The sequence below is a fragment of the Aulonocara sp. 'chitande type north' Nkhata Bay genome, linkage group LG13, assembly GCF_057382095.1.
Source record: "Aulonocara sp. 'chitande type north' Nkhata Bay isolate Kocher_YH1m ecotype deep benthic linkage group LG13, A_spYH_male_GT1.1, whole genome shotgun sequence".
Classification (NCBI taxonomy): domain Eukaryota; kingdom Metazoa; phylum Chordata; class Actinopteri; order Cichliformes; family Cichlidae; genus Aulonocara; species Aulonocara sp. 'chitande type north' Nkhata Bay.
The window spans coordinates 14179183-14191261 of record NC_141356.1 but is presented as its reverse complement, the minus strand read 5'-3'; the positions used below and the strand labels follow the sequence as shown (position 1 = coordinate 14191261).

Here is a 12079-nt window from a genome sequence, read left to right as displayed (position 1 = left end):
ACAGGAAGGTAATGTCTTTAATATGCAGCTTGGTGATGGTGTTGAATCTCGAAGCAGAGCTAATGAAAACCCAATGAGAATTATTAAGAGAATTGATAAGTGATATTGATAATGGAATCAGAATCTCTAAAATCGTATCATTTCCCATCCCTACACCTCTATAGCAGGTTGTACAGATCCAAGAATAGAGGAAAAATGTGAACTGAGCATTTGACCCTGAGCTTGTGGATCAGTGATTACTTTTACATAATATATTCAAATTCAAATTCAAATTCAAATTTTATTTGTCACGTACACAGTCATACACAGTACGATATGTAGTGAAATGCTTGGACAACTGCTCGTGACCTAAAGAAAACAAAAAAGGAAAAGGCTATGAATAAGATAGGAAATAAATATGAAAAATTAAAAAGGGTAAATTTAACTAGGAAGGAATAGAATATAAATTAAGGTTAAAAATGAAATAACTGTACAACACAAATTAGAATGAAGGGTAAATTTAACTGGGAAGAATAAGATAAAGATAAATATATAAATTAAAGTTGAAAATAAAATAACTGTACAACAAAATACACAATATAGAACTATATAAGAATGTATAAAGAAATATAAATATAAATAAATATATACACAATAACAGCAGCTGTACAAGTATTAACCGGAAATGAAGAATATAGTGACCAGTGTTGTGCAAAACCAAAGTCCAGAAAGTCCAGTGTGTGTGTATATGTACTGTAAGTGAGAAAAATACAGAAAAGCACAATAACCTTTTTTAAATGATTTGTTCAATCGTGACTGTAACAGCATCTTTGCATTGCATTTGCCAGCCATAATTCATATTTTAATAACTATGAAGTGCAATACATTAAAATTAAATCACCATTGTCCATCATTGTTTACTCGTTGAGATTGGTTAAGTGAGAGAAAACAAAGCTCTTTTGCAAGATATTAGAGAAAGTATTTTAAGCCATTTGAAGTATGTAAGTTATTATTTTCTTATTTTAATCTTAACAATATTCAAGAAGGAAAAAAGGAAAAAAAAATAGCCAGTGGTCAACAGTTTCATCAGTGAATCATGATTAGATCTCATGTTGCTGTTGTTGTTGTTTTTTTTTTTTTTTCCCACTCTCATGAAGGCACCATCCAAGAGAATATTTTCTCTAGAAATAACCTGGAGCTAATGTCATGCAATGGCACATGGTACAGCTACATCTTTGGTGCTGTTAAGTAAAACTAAGGCCTTGTAAACCCTGTAGGCACTCTATTTTTCCTCTCTCTCCTTCATCTGCTCTGAATCCCAAGACTTCAGGAGGCAATAACCTCTTTAAATTCTTTCCATGTGGAACACAGATGAAGCCAGATAATTGGAAATGCTATTAAAAATAGAAAAGGCTCAGGCAACGAGAACATAGCAGGTAAATTCAATCATCCATGCAAACTACTGTTATGTAAGTGAACATCTAAGGATCTCTGTATCTTCCGTCCATGCTAGTATTTGTTTTCTTCTACATTCTCTCACTTTTGAATTAATTGCTCTTACTTGTGCCACTTAGTGCCCATTGAGCCCGTTTTATCCCATTTGTGGCGTTCAGACTGATGCCTGAAATATTTGGTGCATTTTCTCTCACTAATTTTGACACATTTTGCAAATGAATTGCAGTTCAAACTTTTAGTCAAATCTTACATTAATATTTTGCTGAAAACAGCCTTTAGTCGTGAAGAAATTGTCTTACACTAAAATTACATCTCAAGTCTAAATCCTGTAACTTTCAAACCATGCAAACCATTGAAACAAGTATCTGCAGACACACAACTATACAATTCACTTTTTGGAGAAAAAAAAAAGCTGGGGGAAATTTAATTGGTTGTTGAGTAAACATTTTGTCTGTCTTATGGTCCAGAACTGGTTTAGATTGGATATAAATTGAAGAGGAGATAGGCACAAACTCAGCTGTGACTAGATAAATAGTGTTGCTTCCTTCTCAGTGTGGTTCAAGAAATCGAGAGCCAAATAAGCTGTAGAAAAGAAAATCTTAAAAATTTTGAGATTTTTAAGGAAAGGTTTTGTTCATGTGTCTCAATGCTAGATTGTGTAGCATTCATTACTTGGTAAAGACCGATATGTAGTGATGATATATAGTAATGACATATCATTACTATATAAAGGTATAAAGAATGAGATCGCTGATACAAAGGGGGGGGGGGGGGGGGGGTGGTGGTGAGGTTTCTCCAAAGGGTGGCTGGCATTGCCCTTAGAGTTAAACTAAGTAATTCGGTTATTTGAGAGGGGCTCAGAGTAGAGCCGCTCCTCCACATCAAAAGGAGCCAGTCGTTTGGACATCTGAGTAATAGGCATCCTAGTAAGATGCCCAAACCATCTTGGGAGATATCCTAGGGAGTCTGCTTGGATCTGGAATCTTATTCTGACGTGCCTACTGGGAGAAGAACCAGGAGTAGGCCGAGGACACACTGGAGAGATGACATCTCTTGGATGGCCTGGGAATGGCTCAGTGTTACCCTGGACAAGCTGGAGGAAGTGGCCGGGGAGAGGGAGATCTGGGCTTCGCTGCTGTCCCCACGACCCGGGCTGGGATAAGCGGAAGAAGATGGATGGATGGAGCAAAGAGTAATGTCAGACTGGTTTGCACTCAAGTATATTAAAAAAAAATGTGTCATTGTCCGGGGACTATGTATTGAGCATTACTAAGACTGAAGCAAAAATTGTGGCCCTGCACTGAGAGTCTGACCTGACCTGGAGGGACAAACAACAGCTGTCACAGAATGAGAACAGATTGGATCTATTAAATCAAAGAATTCTCTTTTCATGAAAAATGAATAAATAAAAAGATCTGGCAGAAGAGAATTGGAGTTGGTACCAAAATCTGCCAACATAAATGCAATGGACTGATATTTTTAAATGGTAAACAGGCCTGGTATATTTATTGGATATTAAAGCCTGCTCTTGGGTATGTAAATGTGTGCTTTTCTGTCAGCGGAAACCCTACCATGCGGTGGATTAGGGATATTCTGTTGAACCGCCTTTCTTTGAACTACTGACTTTAGTGAAAGATCAAGTGAGCTGTAAGAAGAGAAGGGCAAAAAGAGATGAACTAAGGGGAGGTGAAAGTAAAAAGGGAAAAGAGCACAGTGGGAGAGCAGACAAAAAAGAGAGGATGAAGGAAAAGTAGAGCGGTTCCGTCGCTTGTGATTTCATTTGTGCCTAAAAGGGTTTTAGACGAATAAATGGAAAAAATCAAATTAAATCAAAATGACAGAATATGTAAAAGAGGGTATAATGGTGGAAAAAGCAGCAGTGAATGAGCACGAGATGGGGAGATGCCTTAGTGAATAGAAACGGAGAAAGAAGGATAGGACTGTGGCAGAGAGGAGATAAAGAGCAAATCTGAAAAAGGGGGAGCAGAAGTTGGTAATTACAAAGTGGGAGAGAGAACAAATGAATCAGCATTGCTGAAGCTGAATAATGCAACGGCGTAGCTTGCAAACACACAGAGGACAAGGAGTGTATTTCAAGCAGGAACGCATAGAGAAGGAAACAGATACTGGTTCGGCTAGAACATCTGTGGCTTATGAAAATGCCTCATGTTCAAAAGAGAAAGAAGTTCTGGTGAAAATGCAAATGTTACGCATTCGAATCATCTCACTGGGCTATAAGAAACAACACCTCGCATACCTCCTCTCAACCTTTTGGTTTCTTGTGTACACGGCAAGATACCCACAAAGTCTCTTTGTCAGTGTGTACTTCCACCCTGGCTTTGTAGACTAAAATTCATCATGACAAGAAGATGAGCTGAACTGGAGAACAAGAGCAAAACAAGAATGAGATTCAAAAACAAGCTGTAGAGTTAACTTTGGAAGGCCAGAGACTCTAGAAGAAAAAAATCTAATGTTCGTCACCGATTGCTTGCTCTCTGCAGCGTTTGCTGAACTAAAAAGGCTTCAGTATGGAGATTTTCAGTTTTCTTCTACAACTATTAAATGCCATACCTTAAAAACATAATGCCATTTTTAAATCCCACTAGTAAAGTGTTTTTTGAATGTCACCTCCACTTTATGAATACAAATGCTCCTCTGAACATGTGGAATGGCATGGAAAAGAAAAGCCCATTTATTTCTAAATGTTGAGGGTCAAAGAAAAGGTGAAAGCAAAAGATGCAAACAATATTAGACGGTGTAGATTACATCCCAGAAGGCTTTTATGGTGTTTATGCTTTTATTCAACCTGTTGGGAAGAATTGTAAGTGTAAAAGACAGAATATGGTTAAAATCAGCTTTTAAGGTTTCAAACCAAATGTGTGTTGAACATGTCTCTCACACACAGATAAGACTGGTGCTGAAGTATATGATAGTAGTTCTACATATTTAAAAGGTTTTGAGTTTGAAATGCTGCACTAACTAATATGTTGGGAACACAACTGGTTTTTGTGCCTCTAAAGTATAATCGGTAAAATTTGTCAATATTTTACTATCAAATGTAAATTGAGTGACCCATTAGTTGAATGTTCATATTCAAATGAACATATCCAGATACACTGATGTTGTGACCTTTAAAACTATGCCAGAGAGACTGAAATATCATGGAGTAACATTACTTATTTTCCTTGGGCAGTAAGCAGCTTAAGGTAACTGTTGTTATGATTTGGTGCTATAGAAATAAAACTGAATTGGACTGAATTGCATTGTCATCCTGACTACACAAGCAAAATTATCTTCCGTGACTGTAAAGTTTGCATGCTTGTATGCAAGTTTATATTTGATTTCTTTCTTTTTACATCCCTTATCTGTCAGCCCAAAACTGTTCAGGTCTGAGGACGTGCGCCGAGTGTCTGGAGAGGGTGGAGTGTGGTTGGTGCGGTGATCCCAGTAACACCGGTAGGGGCATTTGCATGGAGGGCTCCTACAGAGGCCCTCTAAAGCCTGTGACCGCAAAGGCAGGGCCCAGAGACCGGGATAAACTGCGAGACAGGGACATGGTGGTGGATCAGGGTCTCTGTTCATCAGACAGAGGCTGCAACTGGGCTTTTATCCAGTGCCCCGGTGAGTGAACCACGAGACCAGACTGGACCAGATGACACTAAGGTTAAGCTTTGTGGACTCACCTTTCATACCCTGTAATTGAGTATCCCACTTAATATGAATAGTGTAGCCTCTTCTGGCTGCGGTGTTTTATCTGCTGCTAGAACTGAAGTAGGAAATGTGCATTTTCAATAGTTACCCACTTCATCTATAAGTATGCGATTGCCAAGTGATTCTGATAGTGAGCAATGTGTATGATGGAAGCAGAAAAAATATTAGAAACTCCTTTCAATGCGACGTTCAGCACAAATAAAATGATAACCTTTGCAGGTATTTATTGTAGTGTTCTTGCATTAAAACCACTTATGGTGAAGTGAAGATGATGTGTACTACTGCACATGCTTTCTTATGTTCCTATGAATGTTCTCTTCCAGCATGCCAATGTAACGGTCACAGCAGGTGTGTGAACGGCAGCGTATGCGAACACTGTGGAAACCTGACAGCAGGGACGCACTGCCAGAGCTGCATGCCTGGTTACTATGGCGACCCCACCAATGGAGGGAAGTGTAATGGTAAGTGCAAAGGTCACGGAGGTTAATAACTTTAATTTTGATGAGCATCAGCAAACCTTGTCAGTGCTCTGCAGAAACATCCTGTTCTGTGTGTGTCTGTGAAATAAGTTCATTTAAACGCAGCAGAAACATTTTGGCAGACATTCCCTATTTTAACAGCTTTCAGACGTGTAAAAATATTACTTGTAACCAGCAGTTTACAGCATTGTAATGGCCACAAACAACCTGGTGGGGGCAGTGTTTAGAAGGCATGATTCCCAGCTTTGGTTCCTTTAGAGCTTGTGGTCACCAGCAGGACACCGGATGAAACCTGAAATGTATGTAGTACGAAGAGGAATGCAGTGTGTGCTTTTCCTTTATTATTTTTTCTTTCTTTCAAACCTTCAGAGTGAAGATGAACACACACAGATCTGTATGTTTTGATTAGAAGCAACCTCTCAGCAGTTCCTCCTCACTTTTTTTTTTTTTTTTTTTAAATGCTTCATATGGAAATAATCGTAGTGCATAATCCAGCAGTCGAAACAGGAGAGCGTGTGAGTGTGGGATGAACCCACAGGAAAGCATGTGTTAGTGGAGTTAAGCGTGATTTGAAGGCTTCTGGAGTCTGGTTTGGGAAGGTATGGGTCTTGATAGGAAAAAAAAAAAACCCATCAGCGACAGGAGAGTGTAATGAATGAGTGAGTGACTGCTAGAGTGTGAGTGAGGGAGGGAGAAGTGAGAAGGAGGTGTAGGAGCATCAGTCTCACAGTGACAGATGTGCGTTTTGGCTTGGCGGCGGCATGACATTAAATCGCTCTTAATCATTTTCTTATTTCCTGAGTTGACTGGTGTCTCTGTCCCTGGCGGCTTTTTGCAAGGAGCATGGCGCTGATAGATGCACGCCTCTCTACGCCCCCATACAGTACAGCCTTTAATACAGTTTCTCTTCTTTTTTTTGGCTTTATTTTCCTCTGTATCCTGTCTTTTGGCTTTTCTCGTGGTCTCCTTAACATCCCCTGGTCACATTTTCCCAGCTGTGTTTCTCTCCATGCTCTACACATTTCCTCTTCTTGACACCTCTTTAATATTTCCTCCATATGTTTTATGTCATATTCAACTTTCTTTTTTTCCATTCTTCTTCTCTCCTTACTTCCTCACTTTATTCCTCATGTCCTTTCCCTATTTAATTTAGTTGTCTAATCTTTTTCCTAAACTGTTAACTATCTACTTTTTTTCTCTTTGTCACATTATCAGGATTTGAGTGATCACGGGCGCTGTGCTGTTAGGAGTAATTTTGTTCTGTGAGGGTTTCTATGGTCAAACTGGTCACTGTTGAGAGTCCAGACATGCATATAACTTTAAAAAGTTATATGCATTCTAAAGTAGTTGGAGAAGGCAGCGAGGACAGCTTTGTGGGCTTTGACGAAGACATCTCCTATAGCCACGGTGTATAGAGAACAAATCACCCTGCCTCAGAGAGGGTTACCTGGTCACCACCTGGGCCAGGCCTGGTGTGTTCCTACTGGCACAGCTCAAAAGAGCGACATGGGGCTTACCTTCCTCTAAGCCAGGGGTCTTGAACTCCAGGCCTCGAGGGCCAGTGTCCTGCAGGTTTTAGATGTGTCCTTGATCCAACACAGCTGATTTAAATGGCTGAATTAGCTCCTCAACATGTCTTGTAGTTCTCCTGAGGCCTGGTAATGAACTAATCATTTGAATCAGGTGTGTTGACCCAGGGTGACATCTAAAATCTGCAGGACACCGGCCCTCGAGGCCTTGAGTTTGAGACCCCTGGCAACCACAGTGTTGTGTTTATGTTTTACATTTTATTTTCTTCTTTGGCATATATGTGCTGGTTAAACTGGATTTCTTAACAAACTAATATCATCCATAATGTCTTTTTTCTTCTTTGACTACAGTGACTGCACTGATAATATAAGGGAAATCCTCCTTCAGCCTTAAATCCATCTATCCGTACCTCTTTTCACATCACCTTATATTTTTTTCTCTTTTACACTTCAGCTGTTTGCTCTCTTAGACCCTACAGCAACTCTTTGTCATCTCCATCTTTTTGTGTCACCTGTCCATCATTTCTATCAATATCCATTTTCTCCATCTTTCTTTATAAAAGGGACCACTAGATTTACCTTGGGCTAAATGGCTGGGAGGCAATGATGTGTGGCCGATTACGGTGCTGAATGATAGAGACACAGCTTTGTCCCTAGCAGGAAGGGGAAAGGCCTGTGCTCATAGCATTGTAAAGAGTATGGGACAGCAAGACAGTGGGGGGAAAAGAGTGAGAGAGACAGAAGCAAAGACAGGCTGACAGGGGAAAAAAAAGATAAAAGCATGTGGTGAGATTTACAAGGTTAATATCGGTGGAAAAGGACAGTTGCCCTTGGACAGAGAGACGATGAAGGAGTAGAGGAGGAGATGGAGGGATAAATAGAGAAGAAGAGATGGAGGACGGACAGAGGAGAGGGGAGTCTGTCCGTTCCCCTGTCCCCGTGACAGATGATTAACTAACCTTGTCAAATCTGGATGAAGTGTGTGTCTGTGTCTGTGTCTATGCATGTGTATGCCGGGCATTAGTGTCCCTTTCCTCTGACTATTCCATTCACCTTGTCCTGCACACATACAAACGCGCCCACAACCACACCAACCTTTAGAGCTGCAGCTGACAAAATGTTAGATGTTTGGTTAGACTTTCAGGCCCTCAGAGGAGAACATACATTTTAGTGTGACAGGAAGCATGCATGTTTTATACACATTCTGGCTGTTTTTGTTCTGTTGATATTTTTTTTTACAGCAGAGAGACAGACTGGTGATTCTTAAAACATTTTATAATAAATTTGTCATAGTTGGGTTTGCCCTGGAGTGTTTACTTGCTTTCTAGAGGAAAACATCCACACCTGGGAGTATTACAACCTGAGTTGTACTCTTGTACCACGATCTACACAATGCCTGACCTCCAGCCTGTTCAGTGGCCTCATGTGGGCCATTTAGCCACCAAACAGCGCTTGACCATAAGGACTGAGTTACGGTGCATTTACACATCTTTGTGTAGGTGTTACAAAGGCTGTGTGTAGGTGAACATACAAAAGGATTGTTAAATATTACCTGACGCTCTCTTTGTTCTAAAATTATGAATTGGGGGTCTTTGTCAACAAAGATGTTAATTTGTGGTTGGCTTTGTTGCTGCCATGAAGGTGTCCAGTTACCACTGCGGCCTCTTTTTTTTTTTTTTTTCCCTGGTCTGTACATGCTGATATCCTTTGGTGGTGGCAGTCTCCAGCAGCTTCCATTAGGAGACAGGCTGACGCATTACAATCAGGTCCACACATTTGTATAATGACAACATTTTTGTAGTTTTCCCTGTATTTTTTTCCCATCCGCCACACTGGATGTTAAATAATGAACTGTCATTGAAGTGCAGACTTTGAGCATTATTTCACAGGGTCCAACAACATTATTACTTCAAGTGCTTGTCCCACACCTGGATAAATGAGGAGGGTTGTGACAGGAAGGACAGCCGGTGTAAAATCTTTTTGCATCTTTGCCAAATAAGACATGGAGATTATCAAGAAAGACATTCACATATCAGATTGGTTGGGGTGATTGCCCCTGGTGCAACAAGTCATTGCTGGAAACTGTGCTACTTTTTGCTGAGGAGAAAGTAAGAGGAGGGGGGAAAGGAGTGTAACGACAGGCTGGACTGTGGAGGTGAGTAGCAAATTTAAAAGTAGGGTCACAAGTAAAGGGAGATAGTTTACTGATATGATGGAAAACACATAGGAAGTAAGTGTGCAGGAGACCGGGTGGCAAGGAAGTAAAGCCAGGAGTATTAAAGGTTGATTCAAGCTGTTCTACAGGAAAATCATTAAGGAAAAGTGTGCGAATAGTGTTGTGAAGGTGAATAGTGTGTCTAGAGCTGGAAGTCAAAGGGGTGCAGGGCTCGCAAAATCGCCCGACGGGCAGGGCTGAGATAGATTTTGGTCGCCCGACCGGAGATGTCGCTAGCCCCGGGACGTCAGGCTAGCGATTCATCACCGCGAGCTAGAGCTGGGCGATATATCGAGTTTTTAAAACATATCGATATATTTTTATACGAGATATAAGATGTGACAATATCCTTTATATCGATATAGTCTATGTTACGTTATAATTATAGTTGTGGAGCCGCAAGTTTGCCTCTCTTTCGTCCACTTTTGTCTCTACGCAACGTTACTCCGCCTCCCCTTCACTGAAGACAACTCCCCCTCCTCCCCCATCGCTTCACATGCAGGCAGCGACAAGACGGACACGGCAAATCTCCGTTAACGAGTTACTGCGCATCGCCCCATGCGTGGGGCTGGACGGCGTCAACGTGCTAACGAGCTAAACATGCTAACGAGCTAACAGCGCTAACCCTAAAATCCTTTCATTCTCTCAAAAGTTGATAGCGCGCCTTATGTATGAATTCTGGTTGTGCTTGATGGCCGCGAACTGATTTTATGTGGTACACGGCGCTCAGCAATCTGTCAAAAATGTTTGAGTACGACTTTGGTAAGCTACGGAGCTGCACCGCTTGATAGATTGTCGGCGCATTACGGCTACCGAGGAGCTTCGCGGAGTGATATGTACTGTGCATCAACGTAATATTACCGTATTGTGTGTGTATAAGGACCATAAATGGCACCTGTAAGAGACGTGGTTATGAAGCGGATTTCAAACTCCAGGCTATCAGTCACACAGTAAAACTTGGGAACAGAGCAGCTGTGAAATCTGTCTGTCTTTGTTATTACGCTCAGCGTCTTTTAGTTTACATTTTGACTGCACAATTGTGAGCTCTTTGTTTAGCACAAAAACAACCTTGTTTTCTTTTATTTATGGAGCATTATTATTTAATGAATGCTCATAATTTAATTTTGAGTAATTTTTCATGTACATCTGTGCTGTATGTTAATAAAAGTGCCTGTGTGACATCTGGGACACAGCTTTGACTAAGAACTCTCTTTTTGTTCTTACTTTATGGCTTAAAAAAAAAAATCGAGATATATATCTTATATCGCCATCCAGCTAAAAAATGTCGAGATATGAATTTTGGGTCATATCGCCCAGCCCTACCGCGAGCCCTGCGGTGATGTTCAGTGTTATTCGTGTGTATGCCCCACAGGTTGGATGTCATCTAGAAGAAGTAGTCTTGATTAAGGCCTGGTTTAGATTTCTGCAGAGTCTTTGTAGAGCATACAGTGTAATCTATGTGGTCGACTTATGTTTCCAGCATTTATGCTTGTTTGTGTGCATTATGTGTTAATTACTGTGTGGTTGTGTGCCTGTGTTTTACATTAGGTGTCATCCAATAGAAACAAATAAGATGCCACCCTCTTTTATCCCCGCTGGGTCCCATCTCTCTGTTGTGATGTGTCTGTCTAGAATTTTCACTTCTTTGTACATCCCTCATGTCCATTCTAGTTTCAGTCATCTCTTTCTGGGAATTTATTCCTTATATTGAGACAATGATTGTTATTCTATCACTAAAAAAATTTTAAAACTCCAGTGAAAGGATCTGCAAAAAGTAGCTGGAAGTGCACAGGAGTAGTTGATGGTGCTTACAGGCCAGTCATAATAGTGTAGTTACATTTCTAGAGAGGTGCACTTCAGGTTATGGTATAGTGTTCAGAGGGTTTGTAAATTTCCAGCTGAAGCATAAATCTTCAGTAATTTGGATGAAGTGGTGGAGTGTGTCTCCTGGGACTGGTGACAGAGAAAGAGGAAGGCAGTGGCAAGGATTAAATGGTGGAAGTTGAAAAAGGAAGAATGTTGCACAGAGTTCAGGAAGGAGTTGAGACAGGCTCTGGGTGGTAAGGAATGGTTACAGATGATGGGAATGTACTGCTGAAGTATTGATGGAAACTGAGAGACACATTTGAAGTGTCATCTGGAGAGAGATGACACTTTGGAGGATGGTGGTGGAATGAGGAAGCACAAGAAAGTATTCAAAGTAGACAGGGGTACTGGTAAGTTAAGTGTATAGCAGAGGGAAAGCCTTATAGTGAGTTGTATGTGAGGCTGGACACTAAGGAAAAAGGAAGGGACCTGTATTAATTGGTGTGGCTTGGAGTGGCATCAGCTCATTACGCCTCCCCTGTTCAAAAGAGTGTGCCCGGACCTGGAGGTGGTTGTTGTGTGTAGGACACAGCTGAAAAGCTGCGGCCGTGTTTCAAGGCAAAAGCAACCAAAATAAAGGGTGTAAAGTGGGAACGATGTGGTCGGGTCTGTCATTCCCGTTACAATTGGTTAGGTAGAAAAATTAAGACAGAAGGTATGTGTAACAAGTTAGGATAATTGATGAAAAGAGTCCTTGAGAAGTAGGAAATAGTGCTTTGAGGAGCTGATTAATGAAGAAAAGAAGAGAAAATAGGATGGAAGAAGGACAGTTAGTGAATCAGAAAATGCAATCAATTGGTAAGGAGGAAGTGGGGGCAGCTATGAAGAGTAGAAAGGCAGCTGGT

At 40.8% G+C, this 12079-nt stretch overlaps 1 protein-coding gene across 2 annotated transcripts in view; it reads left to right on the top strand.

The window, feature by feature from the left end:
• atrnl1a (attractin-like 1a) overlaps window positions 1-12079 on the top strand; it is a 329857-nt gene that overhangs the window by 92283 nt on the left and 225495 nt on the right. For both annotated transcript variants that reach the window (XM_086258788.1, XM_086258787.1), the window contains 2 exons: window positions 4807-5055; window positions 5469-5606. In XM_086258788.1, the coding sequence (XP_086114914.1) occupies window positions 4807-5055; window positions 5469-5606 (387 nt within the window). The remainder of the gene's footprint in view (window positions 1-4806; window positions 5056-5468; window positions 5607-12079) is intronic.